The 27819-nt window shown below is 37.0% G+C and overlaps 1 protein-coding gene across 3 annotated transcripts in view; it reads left to right on the top strand.

The window, feature by feature from the left end:
- LOC129727827 (protein crumbs) overlaps positions 1-27819 on the top strand; it is a 111800-nt gene that overhangs the window by 65707 nt on the left and 18274 nt on the right. For 2 of the 3 annotated variants that reach the window (XM_055686038.1, XM_055686039.1), the window contains 3 exons: positions 5077-5208; positions 18232-19440; positions 19713-19970. In XM_055686038.1, coding sequence (XP_055542013.1) covers positions 5077-5208; positions 18232-19440; positions 19713-19970 — 1599 coding nt within the window. The remainder of the gene's footprint in view (positions 1-5076; positions 5209-18231; positions 19441-19712; positions 19971-27819) is intronic. The other variant, XM_055686040.1, reaches the window with a different exon arrangement.

Below are 27819 nucleotides of genomic sequence, written 5' to 3'. Positions count from 1 at the left end.
AAACTTTGAATCTGGTCAGCTTCAACATGCACGAAAGGATCCCTCACGAAACAAAATAAATTTATATAAGTTGGGTTTAATAGAGTCCTCACCTATAAATAAAGCATAGCGCATCGCTAGCTAACCATTGTCGCATCTTTCTGTCAGAGCTCGAATATCGTTACGATAAAAGTGTTCGTCTCATGAGGCTATTCACAACTCAGTAATAATCGAACGGGGAAATAGCTAAGGAAAGTGGCGGATGAGGTAGAATTTCCCATTCGAGCAACTTTGGCAATATGAAGCCGAGCGTTGTCATGCAGTAGAATCACTTTTTGTGCCTCTGTTCGTACTGCGACCGGTTTTCGCGCAGTGTTCTGCTTAATCGCATCAATTGAAATTGATACCGTGCCCCAGTGATGGTTTTGTTCGGTTTTAACGGTTCATGATCGAGCAGACTCCATGCTTTCTTTTCTTCGGGTTGCTGTATAGAATCCATTTTTCATCACTCGTCACGATACAATGAGAAAACCCTTCTTTTCTGCCGCTGGAGCAGTTGTTCACGAAAAGGAAAACGACGCTCAACGTCCCTCGCGATCAAATCATAAGAAACCCAAGTTCCTTGTTTTAGAATTATTTCCAAAGCATGCAATCGCTTGGGAACGGCTTGGTGGATGACTTCTATTCTAGAAGTAAGCTGTTTCTGCATTTGACATGCATCCTCACCGATCATTTCCTCCAATTCCGTCTATCCGAGGGTTTTTGGCCTTCCTTCATGCAGACAATCGTTAATATCGAAATTACCGCCCTCAAAGCGATGAAGCAAATCACGGCACGTTGTTTCACTTAGAGCAACATTTCTCTATTTTTTTTCAACACGCGATGTGTTTCAGCCGCCGTTTTCTTTGAATGAAATGAGAAAAGTAACGCTTCTCGCAAACGACGATTATTTGGAATAAAATCAGACATTTTTACACAATAAAATCGAGCCGGTTTATTCACCATATGTCTCAGCTTGGTTCATCACATTCTAGCTATACCAAAATCATTCAGCACTTACTGCTGGTGCCATCTATTGACAAACAGACGAGAACTTAGTTAACTAAGTCGTCGCATTTTCGAATTTTGGCTAGCAGAGATTGCTAGAGTCAGTTGAACCATAATTGCATATTAGATATTAAAAGTTAATTAGAAAACCAGCGAATGCTATGCACCATCCTAACGGACATATTCCAAACTAGAAGCCTGTCTTCTGTCCAACTTGTCTCCTCTAAGCGCAGATCTCAGTTGTTTGTGGGATGATTCAAATCTAATTAGCATTTGCCGGTAAGGTACCTTCTTTGGCGATAGATTCACCACAAATATAGCACACAAAGCAGCAACCCACTGCAGACTATCTTGAAATTCACGCCATGTTTGCTCCTCGCTGTCATGATTGACGTGATGATGGCCTAAGGTATGAAGAGGAAAGTAATCCTTTACTGTCCGGCAGCAACCAACCTACGTGCGGTGATCGTACTGTAGCGTACTAATCGTAAATCTTTCTGGACAATGCAATCGGAATAAGTTCGTGAGGCTAGTGCGAAACAATGACTACCAAGGACTACCTGCCAGCTGGAGCGTATCCGACGCTGAATCGCTGAAAAGTTGGTCGATGTTTATCTAAACACGCTCCGTCGATTCAAACTGGTTTGCGCGGAAATGCGAATTTCGGTACTAACGGTTCTTGTGGCACATGGTGTGAAATTTAGTTTCTTGTTCTCGCTGGCCTCTTATATGGAACGATTCGTGATTCTCATTAGCATTCCTGTCGATTGGCTACTCCATACATACAGCTGGGAAGCTAAAACGTCGAACATAGATTCAGTAGCATACCGGTTTTCCGAGCTTATACCAAGTAATTGCGCAGTCGCTGACGCGTTCACCTTAAAAGAAAAAAAGAACAATGACAAAATTTATGTTATTAGTATTCATAAGGTAAAACTAGAATGCAAGCAAATACTCATCTATAGAAGGAGAAAATGCATCCGTGTGTCGTTCTCCTTGTGCTGGGGAGCTTCCAATCGGGTGTTGGAAGATGGATCGTAAATTCATCAGACGGAATGCAACACACATTCCGCCGCTTCACGATGTTGCATTCACTGTCTTAGGAAAGTCCATCAATCAATCATCTCATTCGAATAGTTTAACTCGCACGTGTTGTACACTAGCGTACCGAACAAGCCGATTAAAGTTGCAATAAATGTTACACAAAAGTATGAATCAGTCAAGCTTGCGACACTCAAATCATTAAATGTAGTATGAGAAATACTCACTCCACAGATTTGTTGACATTAGCTAATCGAAAAAAGCGCTTTCAATTTTTGCTAATAAACATCTTCTGTAGGAATTAGATGATGTTATGAAAAGATACAATTTCCTCAATGAGAATGGTGTTCAATGGCAATAATGACGTATGAACATAAAAAAACATTGTATACTGCGTGGTGTGTTCTTTGACACGCAGACAATACCTTAAAATTTGCCCAATTCATTGTATCGTTAGCGTGACTTCCGAAACTTAAAATTACAAGAAAATTTCAAAAAGGCTTCTGAAGTCCTCAACTCACAAAGTTCAACTAAACTATTGCCAACAACAGATTGAGTTGACGTGAGATTCTTTATTAGACTGTCTGTTCATTACAAGCGCGATTTTGCCACAATTCAATTTGACGGTAACCTCAGATGATTCGTGTTTACGAGCTCCCAAGTACCCAATATCTATTACCACGCCTGTTTAAAATTGAAAAAAAGTAATTACAAAAGCACACACTGTATATCATTACATAAAGCAGCACCCGAGCACACAAAAGTAAAGCGCCCAAACGTGATACCGTTTCAAAAATAAGCATTCTCAGCCCGCGAATTTCCCACCGGACACAATGAAGTTTATCCGCGACGAATTAATTCGTCCACCAAATCGGCCCAACCCGCAGCGAAAGACCGGTTGGTTGCAACCAATGGACCTTTCCAACATGACGACACGCATCGAATGCTGTGAGTGAGTGACTTGAATGCCGCCACAAGGAAGGAAGGAAGGAAGGTGGAACAAACTGTATCAAAATAATTGCGAACGCGTCACCGACCGGACCAACCGCATCTTGAATGGAAAGTGAAAACTCCGCTCGGTGTGAGTTGCGGTCATGTTACGACATCTGCGGTTGCAAGCGAAAGACCGCGTAAGAGGCGTATGATATATTGCTATTTTTGAGATGAATTGATTAAAAAAAACTAGGAAAAGGAGATTTTGTTTCAGTTGCAAATTTTTCCTATTGTCAGTTTTAAAAAGTAGTGTCCATTCTACTACTTGTCGAATTCACTAGCCGATGCACCGACTGCTTGTGTCATTGCACCCCGCACAAACCCCCGATGGTTGACAAGAAAATTGTCTCGTGAGAAACAATTATCCAAAATGCTTCGCGTACACCGGCCAACCGGATGAAGCTGACGGGGTGAGGATGGTACTGCAGCAGCAATGCGACGGAATAAAATATGTAATCGCTGCATGGAAAGCATGCACTCTATTAGCGTCCTATGATAGCATGGAGAAAAAGTGTGACGCACTGTATGGAAGACAATTTTACGGACTTTTGCACCCGCATTACAATGAATGTTATTTTCTCAATGATTTCAGTTGGCCTGGTCTGTGTAGTGCACCGTCAGTGAACGGAAGCTTAACCCAAGTGACGAACGCGTAATTTACTTCATCATAGCAGTGATAATTGAGATGCCTTTGGTATTGTAATGTTGGGTATTCAGCAAGTTCATCGGACATGAAATGCTTCAGGAAAGTGATTTTAAAACCAATTCTCAATGCAAAGAAAAATATAATAGTTATGGTTTTACTCCACAAACAAAGCAATATTATGTTTGCTGTTGAGCAAACTTAACATCTTCGAAGGCAACTATAGGAAGCGAAAAACCCAGGAAACCCATTTCTAGGGAAATCACCGCCTACGAACATTCCTTGAATTTGATCTTCGACAGCCTACCAGTGCTAGAATTCTAATTTGATGATACTTCGCATACCATTGCGAATTACCACCGACAGATCGCTTTAGTAGTTATAGTTGTAGAGTTTTACTTGGTAGTTGACCATTGATTGAACGAAGATTCAGTTCAAAAGTTATGTATAGAAATGTGTTTTTGAGTTCCTATATGTAATTGAAAAAACAAAATACCTTTTATATTTGATTCGGTTCAGCGATTACCTATGCGCATTCTATGGTTTAGTTACTTAAATGTCTTATTTGGAAGACAAAACATTAATTTCTGGTCAATCCTCCGAAAATTGTATCTTCGATTTCATTCGTTGTCTATCCTTTTACACAACTTTTAAAGTGTAGATTCTTTTTAAACTGTATATTCTGTTCCAATTACGTTGTATATTTTGTTCTAATATTATCGACGAACGCTCTACTGAAAAGTTACAAAGATAACAGTTCTGGCATAGCATTTCATTTACTAGTACTTATATTTAAAAAAAAAAACAAGCTTTATCGAAAATGTAGAAAAATAATTGCCTAATAAACTTAAAACCGTTAAGCCTTCGATTATTTTTTTCCAAATATTGCTCTGATATTGATGAGTAATAAACAATTATTATTTACAGAAATCTCCAGAAATTCAATGGGAACGCATAAAATGTAAAATTTACCACTATCATAAGTCCTGAGCAGCAATACTCATTACCAATTTCAATCAACAGAAGAACAAAATCTTTTTAACTACTTGGAAGGGCGAACGTCGTAGAAAAACAAAAAATCAAAACTTTCGAGCAAATGCTCGGATGAAAAGCCATGCATTCATTCCGAACGCAACGTTCCACCAACCACCAGCGTTGATTCAGAATTGATTTGATCATTCCAGCCGCACAAAAAAAAGCTTATCCAAACTTCCAATTTATGACCACTTTGTGTATAAAGCAAACCTATAGCTTTGTTATGTAGTCATTTCCCGTCGGGAAAATGAAACAAAAAAAAACAACAGCGTGACGGACCTTATTAACACATTCCTGCTCATTTTTGTACACTTTTTGATTTCTCCCCCTCTCCACAGTGCTATGCTCATCCCGGATCGCATCGATACAGGTTGAGAAGGAGGCCTACTTCAATGGTTCGTCGTACCTCAGGTTAAAGACGCCAATGACCCTATGGAGCCATTCGGCGATAAGCTTCAAGACCTGCCGAGGTAAGTGTGGTTTTGTTTTTTTTTTTTAGTTTGTGCTTTCTTCAGTTTCCATCTTTTCTTTGTTCGGTCGTGGAACTTGCCCCGGTTCTCGGCGCGACGCAGTTTGACCTCGCTCTGCGGCTTCCTAATTTTCGCCTGCTATTGCGCCGGAGCTTTACGAATTGGTGGGTGATTAGCTTTGTCTGTGGTTTCGGTTGAAGAAACTCGCCGTTCAGCCACGAGAGGTCAATAAGAATGGTGCGGAGAAGGAATTCAAATTAGCTACGATATTGGACTGAATTGTGTCTAATTTAATGCACGCTGGCAATTAGGTACTCGTAGGAAATTGAATTAGAACATATGTGAAAAAAAGCACAATGCAAGGGAAAGGTGAATTTTCAGCATGTAGGCTTTCCTAAAATTTAACCTGAAGAGAGGCCAGAAATGATCCAAAATTTTTCTACTTGGCTTAAGGATAGCCCTTTGACCGAATGTTAGGTACCTCAATACATTTAAAAATACATAAAATTGAACCTTACTCACATTTTCCTTTATTACTCTCAAACGAAAAACTTATCGCTTTTTCCAGAAAAAAAACCAATAGCATGGGTAAAACAAAACTGATGGGTTTTGTTGTTGTACATACGTTCTAGCATCAAGTACAATTGTTTTCAAAATGCAAACCCGGGATAAAATCCATTGAAAAGTAACATATCGGAATCGGAATATATATAGTTTGCTTGTCTTTCAGTCACGCGCACGACAAACGAAAGTTACTGAAATTGTCTTTTTCCAAAGCAAACTCTGAACCTGAGGTACACTAAAGTTTGTTATTTTTTTAAGTGTAGCAACGCAAACACTCCTCTTCTGACTACAAGTTACCTTTGCTTTTAGTCCTCCACTCACCTCCTCTCGCCAGGTATGAAGCCAGTCGTAAAGAAATCGACGCTAACTGCGTCAACTAATATTCGGCACACGTGTTAAATTAGCACATGGCTATAGGTTCTGATGCAGGTGCATCGGCAAAAACCGCCAAAAACGTAATAAAGGGCGGAAGGCAATTTTGAGATGTAAGAAAGACATAGTATCAAAGATATCAAGCATGTAAATGAAATCTAAAGTTAGCCAAACCACTGTCAGTTAATTATGAACGTTACTTTATAGTTACATGTCCAATAATTTCTGTAATGTCATGGCATTGCCATCTAAATTAGGTTGTCAAGTGATGGAATATGGCAGTACCTGTTGAAATTCATTGAGGATAGACTATGAAAAAGTCAAAAACATGATGGGGATTATAAACCTTTCTGCTCGAGAATATAAGCAGTTTGGATTTTTTTAAGTGTATAACAGTTTTTCTATGCATTGAAATTGTAATTTTTCAATAGTACAGTTCGATAGCAAAAAGTTGTTTGTTTATTAAAAAATCAATTACGACCGAAGACGTTAATAACGAATATTTATAAAAAATCGAAGAAAACCGGCTGTAACTCGGTAAAGCCATTTTGTGCAAAACATCATATTGAGTTTCAAGTTTAGCTTATAACGCGTGACAAGCCGCACTTGAAATCTATCCAACTTTCTCCCTATTACTCAAAGCTTTAACTAAATTTACAAAAATGTTCTCAAGAAGTTGTACTTAAGATAGAGCAATACAGTTTTTTTTCGATATTCTTAAAAATAGAAAAGACATTTAACCTACACAAAATTAATTCTTTAAGTATACTACGACGTTCAAGATGTACGGAGAATGGGAAAATTATTTTGCTGATACGTGAAAATTTCAGCTGTTTCAAAAAAATTTTGAGTATAAAATAAACTCATTCCCGACGTGTGACATTCAAACTTTGATAAAAGTTCAACAATTATACTTGAAAATTTTCACAATGAAATTATACAGTAAGGTTAGAGAACAGATTGATCTTTAATATGCAATACAGTTTGTGTTAATTGTGCATATAGTTGATGAGTAATAAGAGTTTGAAGTTCATTTTTTGAGGTAAACACTGATTCCTCTCCGCTGGGATCGGGTTAAGCTATTGGTCATTATTTTGAAAAGTTATGTAAAATCTGATCAACTGTTTTGATTTAAGATATTTTGCGCTACAGTGAGCCAGCTTATTTTCTTGTTTATCAAATAACATTTGTTTATTTATGTAGAAGAAGACAAAGGTGGTGGTGATAGGATGAAGATTGTTATGTTGTTACGCAACACAAGAAAAGGTTTCTGTGATGGAACGCAGATGACAGATGTTTCATGCGCGTCATTTATCATGTGTGAAGTTATATCGGAGTATTAGAGAGGGATTTGAACTACTCATCTCTCCCAGCTGGTCTCGAGGTACGATGCTGGCCTAACAAGCCAGTCGTCGTAAGTTCGATTCTCGGCTCGGTAGAGACTGTTAGTGTCAGTAGGATCGTAGCGCTAGCCCCGCAATTGTCCTGTACACTTAACAGTTGGCTGCGAAGTCTTTGTATAATAAACAGGTCGAGTTCCGATACGGAATGTAGCACCAAGGCTTGAACTACCCATCAATGATTAAAAGAGGACAGTACTTTGTTATTCCATGCTTTGCTATTGTTAATAACAAATTGCAGAGACAAACTTTTGCATGGTGTGAATTTTTTTTTGAGCAATCCAGTATTTTTTCATGGGCAATGGTTTTTGTAAATTGTTTTTTTTTTCAATCATTCATTTTCAATGATTTTGTAAGTTTGATTTGAATATAACATTTTAACATCGAACAAACGAGAATATCAACTATTATTCAAGTTATAAAATTTAAAAAAAATTAAATCGTTAGAAAACATTTTTTCGAAAATAATCAAATAATGGAGAGTTTTTAGATATTAGAGAAAACAGCTGTGCAGTGGATCCGTATAAGAAGTGAGATGCAGATTCGTTATCGAGTAAGCAATTACATCAAGCAATCATAGTTACATCTTGAACTTCAACTGGATATTCCAAAAAAAATTTATCATTTTAGATTAAATACCCACGTTTAATAGTTCATTTGAAAGTGGCTAGCCACTACGGGCCAACTAGTTTTAATAATACTTTAACAAGCTATCCAAGTTATCCGCTTTTGCGGTAGTTTTTTTTTCATAGATCTTTATTTTTGGACTATTCATTCCATGTTCAGAAATTTATAGATTTCACATGAGTGGATTTCGAATTTCCAGGATTTATGACTCGAAAATCTAGAAACTATTGCATGGATTTACAGAATCTCAGTTTTAATGGATTTTCCGTTTGTAAATCTTAAGATTACTGGTTTCTAAAAGCTGAACTGTAAAAACCGTTATAAGAAGGGGTTAGTTAAAAAACTTTTAAGTTAGTACATTTGGTTTCTGGAGTTTAAGGAGTTCACTGGTCAACACAGGTGTACTCCAAAAGCTCAAACCGGAAGAAATGATAGAACCATTCCTGTGGATTTTGGCATCCCTAGCCATCACCGATTTTTTCAGAGACTTAAATAAGTTTCCTCGTCAACATGACGTTAAAGTGATGAATCCGGCGAGCAATTTATATACGACACGTAAGTTGCACATTTTGGTAATGAACGCGTTTTGGTAATGGCTTTTATTCTCCTAACTGGTCTCGGCGCTAGCCTAACAAACCAGTCGTCGTATGTTCGAATCTAGATTCGGGAGAGACTGTTGGTGTCAGTAGGATCGTAGCGCTAGCCCCGCAATTGTCCTGTACACTAACAGCTGGCTGCGAAGTCTGCGTATAATAAACAGAAGGGCGAGTTTCGAGTTCCGATGTAGTACCAAGGCTTTGCTTTGCTTTCTAGAAGTTAAGAACTTAGCTGTTCATTGGAATATAGAGTATAATCCTAGTGCCAGGGGGGAGGAGGCTGATAACTTTCATAAACCTACGTGATCAAGACCAAAGTTAGTCTGTGTCGGTCGCAAAAATCCCACCTGTACAGCAGTGTGTGCAGTTGAACGAGGTGAGCAAGAGAATAGGCAGCAATGTTAAAGATACATAAACTTTTTATTACCAGAGTCTTTAATTTTGGAATTTCTGAATCTTATGTGACAATGTTTAATTTGGGGTACCGTTTTGCCTTTCTCCTAGAAAGGTATAGCAATCACTTGCAAAACCGAAGATATAAAAGTGCTCCAAAGGGCCGAATGGCATATATCACTCGACTCAGCTCGACGAGTTGAGCATTTTCTGTATGTGTGTGTGTGTGTGTGTGTGTATGTGCAGATTTTTATTCTCACTCACTTTTCTCAGAGATGGCTGAACCGATTTTCATAAAATTAATTGCAAATGAAAGGTCTTGCCGTCCCATAAGACCCTATTGAATTTCATTGTAATCGGATTAATAGTTTAGAGGTTATGTATCAAAATGTAAAAATCATGAAACATCATTATCTACAAAACCACACCACCGATTTGAACAATATTAGTTTCAAATGAACGGGCTACCTAAAAAACTCTTAACTTTTGAATTTTATAAAGATTGAATTTGTGGTTCAAAAGTTATGAAAAGAAACGTGTTCTGAAGACTGTTTAATCTCACTCATGTTTCTCAGAGATTTCTGGACCAATTTTCATAAAATCAGTGTTAAATGGAAGGTCTAGTTGCCCCATAAGACCCTATTGATTTGTTTTGCAATCGGACTATTACTTTGCCTGTTATGTTTAAAAATGTGAAATCCAGCTATGAAAAGGAACATATTCCGAAGATTACTTGGACTCACTCACTTTTTTCAGAGATGGCTGAACCGATTTCCACAAAATTGGTGTCAAATGAAAGGTCTAGCTGCCTCATAACACCTTATTAAATTTTACTCTAATCGAACTGTAACTTCGTCTGTAATGTACCGAAATGTGAAAATCACGAAACTTTATTATCTCAGAAACTACACAACCGAATTGATTAATATTATTATCAGATGAGCGGGCTAGTTAAGGGTTAACTGATGAATTATGATTAAACACGTGGTTTCAAAGTTTGGCTGCCCTGTACGTTCCCATTTCGGTCATGTTAGACGGAAATCGGCCGTTTTTGGCTGTTTTCCAGAAACCTGAAGTTGCCATCCTACAATTCATAATGGTGTCTGAGGTCAGTTTTTAGCTTCTTGCAACATTCTGGCTCCGGAGATACTCATATTGGGTGGTATTTGGTCACTTTGGGCTGTTTTCAGAAACCGAAAGTCATCATTTAAAAAAAAATATTTAAAATTGCCTGTGAAATCAATTTCTGTCATCTGGGCGTAACACTGGTTCCAAAAACATCCATATTGAATGGTGTTTAGTCATTTCCGGCTGTTTGCCAGATACCGGAAGTCACAATCTTAAAATTCAAGATTGTGCCTGTGATCAATTTTTAGCTTCTGTCCATCTTTCTGGTTTCGAAGATACTAATTTTTAATGGGAATCGTCTATTTCAGGCCGTTTTCCAGAAACCGGAAGTTGCCATCTTACAATTCAAAATGTTGTCTGAACTCAATTTGTGGCTCCAGTGCATCATTACGGTTCCGGAAATACCCATATTGGGTGGTATTTGGTCATTTGCCGCTGTTTTTCCGAAACCGGAAGTCGCCATTTTGGATTTCATAATGGCATTTGAAGACAATTTCGATCGATTTTAACTCCTGTGTATAATTCTAGATCCGGATATTGTTATATTGGGTGGAAATCGGCCATTTTTGGCTGTTTTCCATGAACCGGAAGTTGCCATCTTAAAATCCAAAATTTTGCCTGAGGTCGATCATGAAACAAAATTGTTTCCACTAAAAACATTCACCTGCCAAATATGGTTCCATTTTGTTGGTTAGCTCTCGAGATGTGCAGAAATTTGTGTTTCAATTGTATGGAACCCCTCCCTTCCAAAAGGAGAGGTGTCGAACCATTATGGACATATTTGTTACTCCTAAAAACATTCACATGCGAAATTTGGTTCCATTTACTCGGTTAGTTCTCAAGATGTGCAGAAATTTGTGTTTCATTTGTATGGCACCCCTCATTTCCAAAAGAAGGAGAGGTGTCAAAATATTATGGACATGTTTTTCACCACTAAAAACATTTACCTGCCAAATTTGGTTCCATTTAGTTGATTGGTTCTCGAGATGTGCAGAAATGTGTGTTTCATTTGTATGGAACCCTCCCTTCCAGAAAAGGGAGGGGCGTCTAACTATTATTGACATATTTGATACCCCTTAAAACATCCACATGCCAATTTCGGTTTCATTTGCTTGGTTTGTTCTTGAGTTGTGCAGAAATTTATGTTTCATTTGTATGGGACCCCTCCCTTCCAGAAGAGGGAGGGGTCTCAAACTATCATAGGAACCTTAATCGGCACCAAAAACCCCTCAATACAAATTTTCACTTCGATCGGTTCGGTAGTTTTCGAGCCTATATGGATCAGACAGACAGACAGACCGGCTTGACTGTTTATATGTATAGATTACAACTTCAATATTTAAGAACCTAAAGAGTGAATATACATTTATTGAATTGAAGCGTTCATGTAAATCTATTAAAACAAATAAAAGTTTGAATGAGAAAGGCTGGGTCTGACCGCTAGGTGGATTAATTTAGGTTTTTATATGACTTTTGAATAGTGGAATGTTTATAATTTACAGTTTCAGAATTTGACAAATCCAGAATTTTAAACTTACGAATTTTAGAATTCCATGAATTCAATTCTAAAATTTTAGAATCTTTGTTTTTTTAAGTTTTTTGATTTAGAGAGCCCCTGGACGCTAGGATTTAGAGGATTTTATTTTATTTTTGATTTTAGTTTTTTTAATTTGGAGATTCAATTTTAAGAGGGAATCATGGCCGTCCAATCATGGAGAAATTAAGGAAAAAAAGAAGGATTTTTAAAATACCTAAGTTTTTATTTAAGCCGAAATGGTTTTTGAGATTTCTGTGACGTTTTCAGTAAAGTTGTAGATAGTATTTTTGTCGTTCCAGAAAAAATATACACCGGAAGAAAAAAATATTATTCTTGAAAAATAATATTCTCAATTGAGTTTCTCAAAATACTCATTTTTTAGAGAGCTGATTGTTTTAATTAAAACTAAACCATGTTAGTTGAACATTGATGCTTGTTCAAGCTTGAAGACAGTAAAACTAAAAATAATAATTTATAACAAAAAACTTTTTTTTCAATTTTTCATAGATATAATACTGTGGTTTTAGCTTCGCGGCTACTTTTCCTAAACACAAAGAGCCCAGCGGCCCTCTCTGCAAAGCTCCTTCCGGGACCTTCGTGGCCCCCTTGAAGAATTTCAGATACAAGCTTTGCAATACGAGGCTGCGTTTTTCGATCTTATATCGTCTTTCAAGCCCAATTTGTTTCACGTCTTGGTCCCGATACGCAGAAGAGTTGAAAATCCGCTCTCACTGAGATTTTAAAAAAAAATTTTAATCACTTGTTAAATTTACCAAGTGCATTTCTGACTCGTGAAATTCCAAATTTTTGGGGTTTTCTTCTTCGACATGCTATAGGTAGCCGTTAATCATGGTTTTTAAAATTAATTGCTAAATTTCTCAAAAAATACATCATGTACTAGCTTCATATCCAAGGAAGAGTTTCTCAAAATATTATTCTTTACAAACTACCTTTAGACATTATCCTGCTATTTTGCTTCCTTGAGAAATTAGCGACAGCGCCGCCCTAGTGGTGAAGTTTTGAATTACCGAAAAATGGCCAACAGTTCCAGGATAAACATTCGAGAAGACATCGTTCAACTAGGAGGCAATCATTAGGAGTGTTTAGTTTCGCCCTGATTTCAGTCCTTTCCGACCACTGTGCCCCTGTTGGGAACCACTGAGATTGTTAAAAAAATCATGACCAAAAACCAACTAATCCAACAAAGTTATATGAAAGACAGTGTGAAGAATAAAAAAATGTAATGAAAACAACGAAAAATATATAAAAATATTGTTGAGCGTTTTCATGCCAAATGACCTATGGTCGAAAAACGAAACTTTGCACAAGTATTTGGCCTAGCAATCTGCCTTCTTTTTCATTGGTGGAGTAATTTTTTAGACTCAAGTCTAATTTTCTAAAAGGGCGTTTGCAATTTGGCATAGGTTATCATTACAAAGTATTCAACAGGAAAACTGTCTAAGAGAGAATTGTAGGGAACAAATATTACTTTGTGAAAAAGTATACACGATGAAAAAAAAATTACAGTACGAAAATTTTCAAATGAACTTTGATGACACAAAAAAAGGAGCTGGATTTCTTCTTAATTTTTTCCAAAGAAACTTAAAGCTATAACAAAACTTTTAGTAAAAGGTCCAGAATGGAAAACTTTTTTTTTTAATTTTAAGAAAAAAAAATCAATTTCGTTATTTTTCAAAATAATTATGTTCTTATGATGTTATATTATTCAACAAATTAAAACATCAAAAAGCTCATGATGATTTACTTCGTGAATTCATTCGTTTTCAAGTTATTATGGTTTTACTTCGTGAATTCATTCGTTTTCAAGTTATTATGGTTTTAGGTTGAGAAAATTAGAGAATAAAAATTGAATCATACGATAAATCAAAAAAGGGTTAAATTTTCACTTCATATTTATTTTTTCTTGAAACTTGACATTATTCCAAAACTCTTGACAAGAAGACCTATATGGAGAAACGAAAAACAGATTTTTATTCGAAAGTTAAGTTACGCACAATTTTACAAATTTCAATTGAGCTTGAGCTTGACGACCGCACATTTCGTAGTTGCTCCCCGGTAATCGATCTGAGCTAGAGAAGTTGCACAAGGAACCACGTGTATGGCTACTTGGGATTAGTTCGCCATCTTCAGTGTACAACAATTCATTAACTACTGCTTTGTATAGAGGATGTTATAAAGAAGGAAGGGTAACAGTCGCTGTTGTCGGAGACCGAGGCTTCTGCATCTTCATGACTGCGACGGAAAGGAAGGGTTGTGTCACCGGAATCGAACAATGTCACGCGCGATATTTTTCGACTAAACGAAAATTACTCCAATTTACGACACATTCATAAAAACAACACGCGAGTAATATCCGGCTAAAAGGTTAGACCGAGATCCAGTTTATCTCTGCATTTTCACGACTGCGGTGGAAAGGAAAATTTGTGTTAATTGGTTTCCGCGTTAAGTGATGGCATCGAATGTAGTTGCGCGCGAAGTCTAATCATTACGAAAACGAATATTGAGTAATTTTCTTATCAAACACTGCGATCCTATGCAAACGACGCAGATGAAAATCATCCATCACTCGAAGCATCTAAGTACATCCAAATAGTTTTCTATTACGAATCCTGAATACCTTTGAGAAAGCAAACAAAAACGCGATTCTTTGAAAGGTATATATCGCGTAATCATTAGACTGATCACGATATTTATCGACCGAACGAAACCTATTACGAATTACGATGCGCTTATAGAATTCAATTATATAGAGAAAAATCAAATTCCAATAATGCAGCATGATTTTGATAGTAATTTCAAATCATAAAGCTCTTGATAGTAAAATCTCTAAATGCACCTGGTTCTTCAACTGAGAACAGAATTTTATTGCAAAGTACGGCTAACATACCATAACTCATTCTTCGACAGCAAAGAGAACGGATGAAAAATTCAGAAGTTATGGTTATGTTCATATTCACGGAGATTAATTTAGGACGAAAATAATTTCTAAATTATTCATCCAATTTTCTTGCTGTCAAAGAAGGAATTGTGTTATACTGACCGTACTTTTGATAAATTTCGATTTTCTGCTGGAGAACCACAAATAACTCACAAAAAAGCGCATCTCCATAGAGCACTGAAAATTCCAAACGTAATTTTGAAATTTCTCAAAAAACGGATGCATTTAGAGTATTTACTACCAAGAGCTTTATGATTTGAAATTACTATTAAAATCATACTGCATCATTGAAATACGATTTTTCTCCACATAATTCAAGAATATTAGAATATAATTATTTTTGATGAAATATGGGAAATATATATTATTCGAATCGGATTTTCCATGAAACTTAACAGACTCTCCATTTTCTATTGCGACTTCGGGAACGTTTTCGCTGTTACTAGCAGCTGAAAAGTCTTCATTATTCGACTTTTCCGAGTAACAACGAATTTCTTCATTTGATATTGTTTTTTTTTTGTTGTTCGAAATGATGTCAACAATAATTCTTCGAGTGAGAACAACAAAATCACAATGAACTATGGAATGTTATATCCATGAAAATCACCAATATGACGAGTCGAAAACGACCCAGTCGAATCAAAAAACTCAAAATCAAATATTACTGCTGCCATCTAGCAGAAAACGTCTGAAGAGGTTTTTGATGCCTTAATGTTTAAGCAACAATATAAAGAAATTTGAATTGGTTTTGGAAATATCGATTTCCAAAAATAAATATTGGGTCGAAAACGACTCCAACGTAGGTCTACAGTTAATAATGAGGGATCATTACGTTGTTAACACATCGATACGTAACAAATACCGGAATTCAGTTTTTTGAAAAACGAGAAAGGATTCGCACCATTTGAAAAAGAAAATCTAGTAACTTAATGCCATGCCCGAACGCATTTGGTACTTGGAAATCGCCGTTGTTGCTTATTGGAAGATTAAAGCTGCATAAATGCTAGAAAAATATAACGACTCCGTTGCATCACCGAGGGTAATGCTTGGATGAATCGGTAACTTTTCAGCCATCCACATAAAATCAGGATGGTCCCTACAACAATTACAAAGTTTTGCAAGTGAATATTTGTGGTTCAAAACAATCATCATGAAGATGAAACTCCTATGGCCACAGTATTTAAATTTCCGGAACCCAAACCACTAATAATTATACCCGAGAAAGAATGAATTAGCCATGTACAATTTTCTTACAGTCAAAATGTCCATATTGTCAAAAAAATGTTTAGCGTCAAATGAAATAACTAGATATCTTGTGTCATGGAAAAACTCAGTGCAGAATTCTACCGCTACGTAGCATTAGTGTGAACGCAATTTTCCATATTTTGACCTTAACTTATCTCATGATTCTTACTCTCTAGAAAGCTGCGGTCTTCAGCGAAGTTATTCAAAAGGTCAAGGGCTTCTGGATGGTGAAAGTTAAGTCCGAAATTCCACCACAATGTGGTGCTAGTGTGCACGTAATTCTTCGTATTTCAATCCTGATGTACCTTTACTACCATTCCATCCTCCTATAAAACTGTGGTCTTCAGCAAAGTTTTCTACATGACCGTTTGAACAAGTTCCCAAAAGACCACAGCAGATAAGTAATGTTGAAAATTTTCAAAGCTTCATGCACACAAGGGCCGCGTTGTAGTCGAATTTAAAAACAGAATGTTTATCACATAAAATCACTTGACCCTCTGAAGAACTTTACTTAATACGACAACTTCTTAAATGGTCAAATTCACGACGTTACACAAAATACTCAAAACTACATGCACAATAGCGCCACGTTGCAGTCAAATTTCGAATAAACTGTGCAACAAATAAAAGCCTTCACAAGACTTTTTTGAAAACAACGACTCTCTATGTTGTCGGTATGCGAGATAGAGTTAAATAACCTTGCCCATATCACATGATGATATACTTCGCCGTCACTACATAAATAGTTCTTTAAATATATTTTTGAGTTGTTATATGTTGCATTAAACTTCGATTGGTTATGTTGAGTTGAAAAACAGTTGAGAATATGCACGTTGAGCTTAAAATATTGATTTAATTGTTTATACAGAAAAAAATTACATCAAAAAAAAAAGTTTCAAATAGGTATCACGTTTCAAATATATTACGCGAAAATATTTTTTGAACGTGTACTGTATGCTTAAATGTGAGTTATATTGATTTATTAGCATGAAGAAGAATTATCCTAATATTAACTAGGGTTTAAGCGTATCTTTCCACATCGTATCTAGATATGGAGAGATGCTAAAAATATTACTTCGAATCAAAAAAGTAATTCGTAACAATATATTGAAAAATGAAACCTTTTGGGAAACCAAAATATCTGCAAAATTTCATTTAATCGAGTGAAACCCGACTTGTTCTTTAGTGTGAAAATATCTTTCGACCAAAAAAATTATTCTCCTCTAGCTTCATCCCTTCGACTCAACTCGTTTAATCAATTATAAATTATTAGGTCAAAGTTTCTCATTTTCACGCGCTGATTGTTCAAATCCTCTTGTCAACGACTGCATAAACGAGTTGCCTTAAACTGTCACAAACTGCATCTCGATGATGAGTTCGATGAATTTCCCTGCGGTTTGAATGGTTTTCGATTTCTAACGCTATGTCGTATCAATACTCACTGTTCAGTTCAGCCTGGAGCAGGCGGCTCGAGCTAAACGTAACCTAGAATCGGACACGCTCGCCACACCGTCGTCACGTCCCCACGCTTACAGTTGTGGTTCAAATCTGCCGCCAAACTGGGTCTTATTTGGAACAGAAACGGAAAGCTCTTAATGCCGCGACAAAAACCCGTCTATTTTGTGTCTATCTCACAGCGCGAGACCTAGATTGAGTCTTACAGCTCACGAACGTTGCGAGAGGGTCCGGATAGACGAGGGGCAACTGGGAGCAGTCGTTGGTTCCCGCACTCGCAGGCAGCATGCATGAGTCACTCCGGCGCCACCACTGCCGTTGAGGTATGCGCGAAACACTGAAGTACCCATTGCATATCCAGAAGTGTGTTAATTGTTCGACTGACTCGATTCATGTTTGTACCCATGCTAGAGTTATGGTGTTGTGGAATGAACTTTTCTCTGCATGATGTTACCCGACCGCGTAGCGGTTGTGCCAAGTCGGTAGCTCGGGAAAATTATTTATGTTTCCAACTGCCTACTTGCTTTTATTGACCTCTAGCGGTAGCTATGTGTGGCAATGACCGGCTTGCTTTCCGCTCGGTTGACATGAAACGCTCCGAAGCACTGTTGAGTCCTTACGAGCGAAAAATGAGATTTCAAAACAATACCAGCTGCTGAAATTAGGTCAAACTGCAAGCGAAACATTATTTATTATTTCCTGCGTTATTTGCAAACAATAAACCATATATCATCTTTTTCATTTCAGGCGGTGAAATCCTGTCTCAGCGTTATGCCAGTCATGCTTTGCTGGTGTCAGTACTACCGGATTCAATTTCGATAGTGCTATCGGCACCCAGCAGCCAGCCACTAGAAGCACGTGTTACGGGTCGCTTTTTGGACAATAAGTGGCACACGCTGCAGTTTCTCTACCAGGTGGGAACACTATACTGCATTATCGATAAACAGTCGACAACGATAGCCAACCAAACCTTCAATAATCAGCTTATCACGAATAAATACATCAAAGACGAAGCGGCCGTTCTGATCCTGGGCAATCAATACTCAGGATGTTTGCTCCACGGACCTGGGCTGGTGTTCAACCAGAGCGCGATGAACTACGAGGGTGTCGTGTTTGGTCCATGTCCCTTGGCTCCTGGACCTTGTACGGATCATGATGTGCTCACTGGGCCCCCGAAGGATCATTGTGCAACAGATCCCTGCATGCAGCATGGAACCTGCATCTCACGAACTGAAGGATACGAATGTCACTGTACGTCCCGATTCAAGGGGAAAAATTGTGAGATTGATATGGGTAACCCGTGCCAATCAGATCCATGTCAACATGGTGGTAGCTGCCAGGAAGATCCTAAGGGAGATTATAAGTGTATTTGCGCGCCTGGTTTCACGGGAACGCATTGTGAAACCGAACTCAGCTCCCATCCATTGTGTGATCCAACTCCGTGTTTTAATGATGGAATTTGTCGTGTGCCACCGGGAAAAAACAACTACGAATGTGAGTGTTTGAAAGGTTTTATCGGTGCGCGCTGTGAAATCAATTGGGATGACTGCAAACCAAATTTGTGTTTGAATGGAGGCAAGTGCGTGGATGGTGTTGACGCTTTCACTTGCGATTGTAAGGGAACCGGTTACGGGGGTACGCTTTGCCAAAACAACATTGACGAGTGTTCTGTGAATCCTTGCCTGAACGGTGGAACCTGTTTCGATACGTACGGTTCGTACTTGTGTGAATGTCCCATCGGATTTACCGGTGCTAACTGTCAGCTAAGCATCAACGAGTGTAAATCAGCACCTTGTCAACACGGCGGAACATGCATCGACACTCAAGTAGGTTTCGAATGTCGCTGCCAGCCTGGATTCTCGGGAGAGCTGTGCGATATTGAGCCAGGCTGCAGTCAGTGTCCCATCGACTCCGATTGCGTATCCGGTCGATGTGTCTGCAAACCTGGAACCACAGGTAAATTTAGTGTGCATCAGTGAATAAAAGTTAGCTTAATTCCCATCCTCCTTCTCCTACAAGTACCTAAGCTTTTTGGCAAATTAATTTGAACACTAACCCCGGCAATCGTTTGTGCATTAACTCGAAAAGCTGCCATTATCCCTTCCGATCACTGCAGATCGTGACGAGTTAATGCACAAATGGCAAACCTAACTGCACGACTGAATTAGTAACACATGCAAAATTCAAAATTTGACCCTCCCATACCACATTGGATTCGTTTTCCGCAGGCTCGATAGGCCAGTGCGTAGAGCAGTACACCACCATGGCCACCACCGGCACAGCTGGGCTGCAGCTAAGCGGGCGCGTTGCGATCGCCCAAAAGTCGGCCCAATCCAAAGCTTGCTCTAGCTATTGCTACAACGGTGCCAGCTGTGTGTGGGCCAGCCCTAGTGCCGTTCCCACTAGCACCGCCATCGTCGGCAGCAACAACCCAGCACCGGGTTACGGTAGAAATATAACATGCGTTTGTGCTAGCGGATTTACAGGTTGGAAATAGCATACTGCAAAATTTATTCCAAATTATAGTTTGTATTTTTGGCGAAAAAAACCGTTGGGGTGTTCTTGAAGTTTCTTAGTCAAATCATGCAGTGAAAGGTTAATTTATAGCCGGGCCCAGCCCCAGAAGCGAAAGAAAAAAACGTTTCTGATGAGAGTCAGGAAAAACTAAATTATAAAAAATATACAAAAATTAGACAAATAATTATCTAAACGCTAAATAATGAATAACGTTTCTGATGAGAGTCAGGAAAAACTAAAGAAACTGTTTGGCAAAAAAGTTCACAATCGGGAGACCGTTTCACAATCGCAGTATCGGTACACATATAAGAGTATCGAACTAGCTAATAAGGCTTTTATAAAATTTGCTATTCGTATCGTACAAAACTACGTGATTTCAACAAGTGCGCATTTTTATTTATCTAAACACTAAATAATGAATATCTTGATTTCGTAAAACACAAGCTTATAAGGTTTAGCAACAACAATGTTTAAGTGATATTCATGCGGAGGAGGCTTATAAGTGCAAGGCCACCATGAGAAAAACATAAACGTTTAACAATTAGTTAGGTACGTCGCGCGATTGTTGAATGCTAAATCTCTTGTATTTAGGTAGTCATACTAAATCATAAAAGCGAAAGTGCAGTTTTTTTTACAAGTATGAACTAGAATACCCTTGAATAAGTCCGCTGATATGATGAATAAGCTAAGTTGTATGTCATAGTTATACTGGGCACAATCATATTTGTTCTATGTTTGTTTTTAATGCTAAATGGCAACTTCATTTCGAAAAAAAAACAGTTATCTATAAATCATTCAGAGTATTGCTCTTTGCTAGCTAACATAACAACACAACTGGCAAAGCTTGAATACCGTAACGATGAAAGTATTCGTCTTTTGAGGTTCTACACGTATCAAGCCAATTTCTCGATGTCTTCATATAAGCAGAACTGTTGATCCGTCAGACCATGAGCCATCGAACGTAACAAATAACAATCGGACGGTGCAATATCTGGGGAATATGGCGGATGCGGTAGAACCATTTTAGCGTTTCTATGTAAGTTTCAACGACTTCGGCAGTATGAGGCCGAGCGTTGTCATGCAGTAAAATCACTTTTTCGTACCTTTGCTTGTATTGTGGCCGTTTAGCGCGAAGTGCTGAACTTAGTCGCATTAATTGAAGTCGAAGCCGTTCCCTAGGGATGATTTTGTTCGGATTCAGAACCTCATAATAAATTAAAACGACCTTCTTTCTGCGTAGAAACACAAGCATCGTTATTCTGACTACAAGCTACATTTTCGTTCAGTCCTCCGCATTACCCTCTCGCTTGATCCCTACTTTCATCGGAACACGCAGAGTTGCCAATATTTTTTATTGAACTGGAAAAATTCTGAAAAAAACTGGACTCGAAATAAATTTAAAATATAGCACACAAATTAATTGTGAGAAAGTTTTTCTGTGATGATTACTGGATCCAGCATCAGTTTTAAATACAACAACTAAAGAGATATTATTAAAAAAATACTTATTTTAATTTCAACTGTTTTGTTTCGAGCTTACATTTTGTTAAAATTATGGACAGAAAAATTTCCTTGACAGTAGCAAAATTTAAAATTACGCAATCAATCTATCTCAAATTTAGGAGAATTAAGTTTTTTCATTTACTTTATCTTTTAACAAAAGTACTGCTGCAACATTTTCTTACTTAACATTAGTAAAGTTTACATTTCAATTATTTCAAGCAATCTCTTGAAAACTAATTCTTTTTTAAACTGCTACACAACAGAAAACAATCTGAAGATTTTTTTCATTTTGTTTTTATCTCAACCATGCCATGCAGTTCTTAATTTGGCCGTCTTTCGTGCGAGAAGAGAGCTTGAGTGAATAAAAAATTTGGAGAAAACTGGAACATATATAAAAAACAGGAAAATTTTGGAATTAAACTGTTTGACTGGACCACCTGAAAAAACTGGATAAATCCAGTTCAAACTGGAACATTGGCAATTCTAGGAAAACGTGTGTTACGTTAGCATGTGGCTAGATAAAAATTCATAGTGATTTTACCGACGTCCGTCTGAAAACCATCTTGGGTACTAGAGGGTTAAACTCTTCTTTGATGCGTAAAATGTTCGAAGAAAATACAATGCTCATGCCGAAACAGGACAATCAATAACGGCATTATAATTACAGACTTCACTCTGGTGACAATGTATTTATCAGTTTGCAGCGATGCAGTGAAGCGATGGAACTAATCACGGCACGTTGTTTATCTTAGAGCAGCATTTTCGTAAACTTTTCTTTAACTTTCGATGTGTTTCATCCACTGTTTTTTAAGGGGTAATATCTATCAAAACAAAATTTTTCTTGTCATTTTTTTCATTCGTTTAAATCATGCTAAAACTATCCTAGAATCAAAATCTACATCGCCCAAGTACTGTACTGATCTATACTCAAAATTCGTTTAAACCGATTTTTACCGAACAACTTTTATGCTTCAAAATAACATTTTTCGTTTATTTTGGCGATGCTCTTTTTCCTTTTTATTTAGAGGCCTTGTAAACTAACAGAAGTTACCTATGTTCGTTATAGTGATTCAAATTTGAAGTATAAAGGTGGCTGCATCAAGTTTCGACCGTTATAGTGTCTCTACAGCACCTGTTCACTCACAATTTTCCTTTGTTTAGTCGATCAGTCATTCTCGTTGTGTACGTTCTTTGTTTGAGTTTTTCCATACGTTTTAACTGTGAGTTATATTCATAAGTGCATAAATGTGAGTGACAAGTTTGAGTTTTGCGTGAGATCGGCTCTATTATTGCGATTCTTAAGATTTAAAGCATTTTGAAACTTTAAACGCGTTTTTCTCAAAACCATGTTTTCAAAATCGACGTGCAGTAGAACTTAAAAAGTTTACATCGGATTGACTTGAAATTTTTACTGTAGCTTCTTCATTAGATTATCTAGTGAAGTACACACGATTTTAGCGATTGATTAACAACAACAAAAGTTATAAACAATTAAGTTGATTTTTTTTTGTCGAAAATGATTTTTTTCTTCAAACCGTTGCCAGTTTGCGAAGAAAAATTCTAAAAATATAATCATGTGTACTTCGCTAGCGACATTAATGTAGATAATGAAAAAAAAAATTGTTTTGGTCATAGGTGGCGTTGGGCACGACTTCTACTGCTCGTCGCGGAAGAATTTAAAAAAAAGCGATTCACGGCAATCGCTGTACAGCCGCTATTTTGTAGGAAAAAATAGCAATGATTTTTTTTTTCTATTCTCCAAGAGTTGCTTAATCCAATAATATATTATTCATATACTTTAAATCTCAAATGTCCTTTGAAAAAATCATGAAAAAAGCCTTTTTTTGAGCATTTGGCAGATATTACCCCTTAAAGGAATGAGGAAAGTAACATATGTGGATATAACGCACAAAATCAGGCATTTAGTTCTTGTGAGTCCAACTTACCGTCATGGAAATTTAATTTGAAAATGTTTAAAAAATAAATTTTGGTCATCCTAGACTTTTTCAAAATAAGTTTTAGATAGACATTTAGTTCACTGAATTTTTTCTGAACAAACCAAAGTTGGAACTCTTGAAGAAATTAAGTTTTCTTAATGAAAACTTTTGTTTGTCCTCCTGGAAGTACGGTGATAGCAGGGGTTATAGAAAAGTTATCATGGGATGGTTTTCAGAAAAATATCTAATTTTTTTATTTTAAAACCATCTGACTCGACAAACTTTGTTCTGCCCATTTTTTTTATATTTAAATACTTGTAAACATTCTAAATTAATTCCACATTCATCCAGATTGACCTTGTGATTTGTGAACAGTCTGCAAATGCATGATGAATCGAATATGAGATATGTTCAAACTCAAACGGCATATCGTTTGAAATGATTGGTTTTATTGCAATGAGAAGGTCCTCGCCTTCTGGCTTCTGTTCATCATCCCGTTACCCACATTGGTTGGTATTTGGTCACTTTCGGCTGTTCACAGAAACCGGAAGTCGTCATCTAGGATTTTAAAACGATATGTCATGTGGAGTCGATTTCTGACTTGTGGATATTATTTCGGTTCCGGAATTACTCATAGTGGGTAATATGAAATCAAAATGTAATCTGGGGTCAATTTTTTGCTTCTGTGCATCTTCACGATCATTTGGAACTGTTTTCCGGAGAACGTGATTGAAATGTGTGTTTCATTTGTGTGTGACACCTTTCTTCTCCAGAGAAGAGAGGGTGTAAAACCATCATAGAATCAATTTTTCAATTTGCTGGATACTTTTCGAGTTATGTAAATATGTGCTTCATACGTATCCAGAGCAGGGAGGGGTGTCGAACTACCATAATAACATTTCTTACCCTTTAAAACCCTTACCCTCCACATGTCAAGTTTGGTTCCATTAGTTCTATTCAGCCGCTCCAATTCCTCCCGGGTTACAACGATCACTTCAAGTAATAGGCCGACGCCAGATCCAGCCAAAACACCGCATCTTCAACCTTTTCGTATTTCTTGATGAACGACGCAGCTTTCGACAGGCACACAACTATAAATTTCCCCGTTCACGGCTGGAGCGAAAGAAGAGCGGTTTTAACATAGTCCATTTTACGTTGATCAGACACCTACCATTCGATTTCTGAGACTTTTTTACTCAAAATAAGATATAATTTGACTATCACTTTAAGATATTAGCGAATTACCATCAATTCTCAGAAATAATCGATATTATTTTGCTTTGTGAAAAATATACTAAAACTATGCCAAAACCGGTTTCGTAGAATCACCGTTTTGAGCTCAGTTTTTGTCCGATTTAAGATCTGTTTTTTTTAAAAGATGGGTAAAAGGTAGCTAATATGTGGACAAACTCTAAGAATTTTGATATTTGGCCTCAAAACAAAATGGCGTCGATAAAAACAGAAAAATTACCGGTTTCTCAAAAACTCAAAATGGCGCCTTAGTTGCCCCTTAAGTTGAAATATGTTCAAACTCAGGGAAATTTATTTTCGCATCAAACTTCATCAAAAAATCATACATAGGAGCCAAGGCAAAACAATTGTTGCACTGTGTTATTCAGTTATGCTCAATTGCATAAAAGTGACAGATCGTTTGCTGCATGTTCAGTAAAACAGAATACAACTTGCTGGTTGTCAGCTAGGCGATTTGCTATACATCCAGCAAAGCATAAATCAATTTGCTGGTTAATCAGTTAGTTCAAGGGAACCATGTTTCCCTCAGGCACCAGCTTCCATCCGCCCATCGGATCATAGCCAAATTACTGTTGAACTAGAGATGTATGATTATCATTTCAACTTTTAGGTACATCTAGCCCAACAGTGACTTAGCTATGGTCCTATATCCGCTATCAGGAGCTTAGCGATGATCTCGTACCAGCTGCACAGCGATTTGGTGCGTTTTACTGATGACAACTTGACGTAAAATTTTTTGACATATCAATCCTTTCGCTGGATTCCAGCAAACACTCATTCAGTGTTTTCTATTCAGCAAATAGTTTTGCTGTATTCTCTCGAATTACTGAATCGATTACTGGTTTTCAGTAAATTTCTCAATGAAAGACTGGTTTACAGCAAAAATAAAATTACTGAACGAAATTCAGTAAATTTTAGAACTGAATTACCGTTGAAAAAAATGCTAGGATCTCGAATTCAATTTTTCAATATTTTCAAATGAAAATTAAGACAATTCATAAAAAGTCTTTACTTGACAACTTTTCTCTATCTCTTGCAGCCATGTCCAGAACATGCTCTTAACTGAGGGATATATTTGAAACAGAAACTTCGTGTTTTGCAATTGCCACTCAAGGTTGTTATTAGACAAACGGCCGAAGGGCGAAACTTGAAACACCAGAGCCAGTGTCAATGTTAAATGATTGGCTCCGGTGCAAACAACTTCAGTCCTTTTCAAACGTTAGTACAGATAAATTTCCGAAAAAAATATGCAAAGTTGCTCAGGGAAGTAAGGCCTACACACCCACAAAGTTTCATTGAATTCTGCGAAGGTGCTGTTAAAATTGTAAAATTGTAAAAATGCTAAAATTTCGTTCACTTAACTGTAACTTCATCAAACTGGAGTTCAGGCATTCAGGCAATTACTGAGTAATAAGCATTGAAATTTTGCTATACCTTTAGCAAAGCAGAGTATATTTTGCTGGTTAACAAGTTTGTGTAAGAGGACCATGTTTTCCTTAGGCACCAGCTTTTACCTATCCACATAAACAAATTACTGTTGAACTTGACATCACTTTTTGTTTATTTATCATTTGTACTTTTATGTTTTCATAGCCCATTGATTTAGCTATGATCCCATATCAGCTATCTATAACTTAGTTATGATCCCTATGAGCTTTGCAGCGGTTTGGCGGATTTAACTAATGTCAGTTTGACGTAAAAATTTTTGACATATCGATTTGCTCACTGATTTCCAGAAAACATTCATTTACTGTTTTGTATTCAGCCACGGGGATGGCATCGCTATCAGCTACCATACATTCGACGCGTTACCAACATCACTAACACTGGCACCCGAAAAATGGTCAGTTCACCCTTATTTTATGTTGATTCGGGCAAACGGACCAAATATTGACTGGAATTATTAATAGCATATCAGATAGTTTTGAACAATTTTTTAAAATTTTTGCATGTTATGTGATATTAAAAGTGATATTTAGTACAATAACAAGTTGTGACGGCAGAGAAAGTAGTTTAGGGATGAAAGGTACAGAAATAGATGTTCGTTACGCTTGAAGGCTACCATACCAATCCCTTGTGTTCAGCAAATAGTTTTGCTGTATTTTCGTGAATCACTGAATCGATTACTGGTTTCCAGTGAATTGATCCTTTAAATTTCGATTTGCAGTAAAAATAAAATTACTGAATGAAATTCATTAAATTTTGGAACTGAATTACAGCAAAAAATTACATTTTGCAAAAAATGTTATGAATCAGCACTATATAGTTTGCTGGTATGCTTTCAGCAAAGTTTTTTGCTTAACAATGAAGAGACACTTGGGTGTGTATATCTGATTTTTCTGCCGTTCTTATTTTAACGCTAATGAGTATTTGATTCGATAGTCATATGATTACAATATAAGATTTGATTGCTCGAAAAATTGCTGCAGTAAGTTTAATGGAGTTGGAAGAAAAAAATGTTTGTTTTGCAAGATTCCAGCTTAACCCTCTAGTGCCCAACTTAATTTTCAGACGGACTTCGAAAAAATCACTGTGAGACTTTATAGTCAAAAGGCTAAAGGCGGCACTTGTTACCAAATCGTTTGCACAAATCGTAATCGTAAAAATAGAGTGAAGATGAATAGGATAAAAATAGTAGATGATTATAATTCGAATAGTGTTGTACCTGGATAACTTTTGTTACGTTTCAATACATTTAAATAATTTGACTTGAATAATCAGTTCAAAATTTTGATTTTTTGGTTTTAATTTTGCGATGAGCATTTCAAAATTGCAAATGGTTCGTGAACCGCTTTGCAGTATTTTCTTTTAACGACTTTTCTAAAATGTATTTAAACATTTAAAAATGCAAGGTTGTTTTAAAAAAAATGGATCCTTGGGGTACACCAGAAAGAATATAGAGTAAGTTAGATAGGTTTTCGTTGATTTTCACGACCTGAGTTCGAGAGTTTGATAAAATTCATTAGGAATAATAGTTTCAAGACTAAAATTAAACTAATGCAATAGTTTATACAATAGCTTAAATGTCAAATGCTTTAAAAAAGTCAATTGGGTCCTAAAGCTATACCGGTTTTTGTATATCATTTGAAAAAGCCGCGTTTTCTAAGCAAAACGTGATTTTTAAAAA

Source organism: Wyeomyia smithii, chromosome 3 (assembly GCF_029784165.1).
Source record: "Wyeomyia smithii strain HCP4-BCI-WySm-NY-G18 chromosome 3, ASM2978416v1, whole genome shotgun sequence".
Classification (NCBI taxonomy): Eukaryota; Metazoa; Arthropoda; class Insecta; order Diptera; family Culicidae; genus Wyeomyia; species Wyeomyia smithii.
The sequence above is the reverse complement of the archived record's forward strand: the minus strand, read 5'-3'. Positions and strand labels throughout refer to the sequence as shown.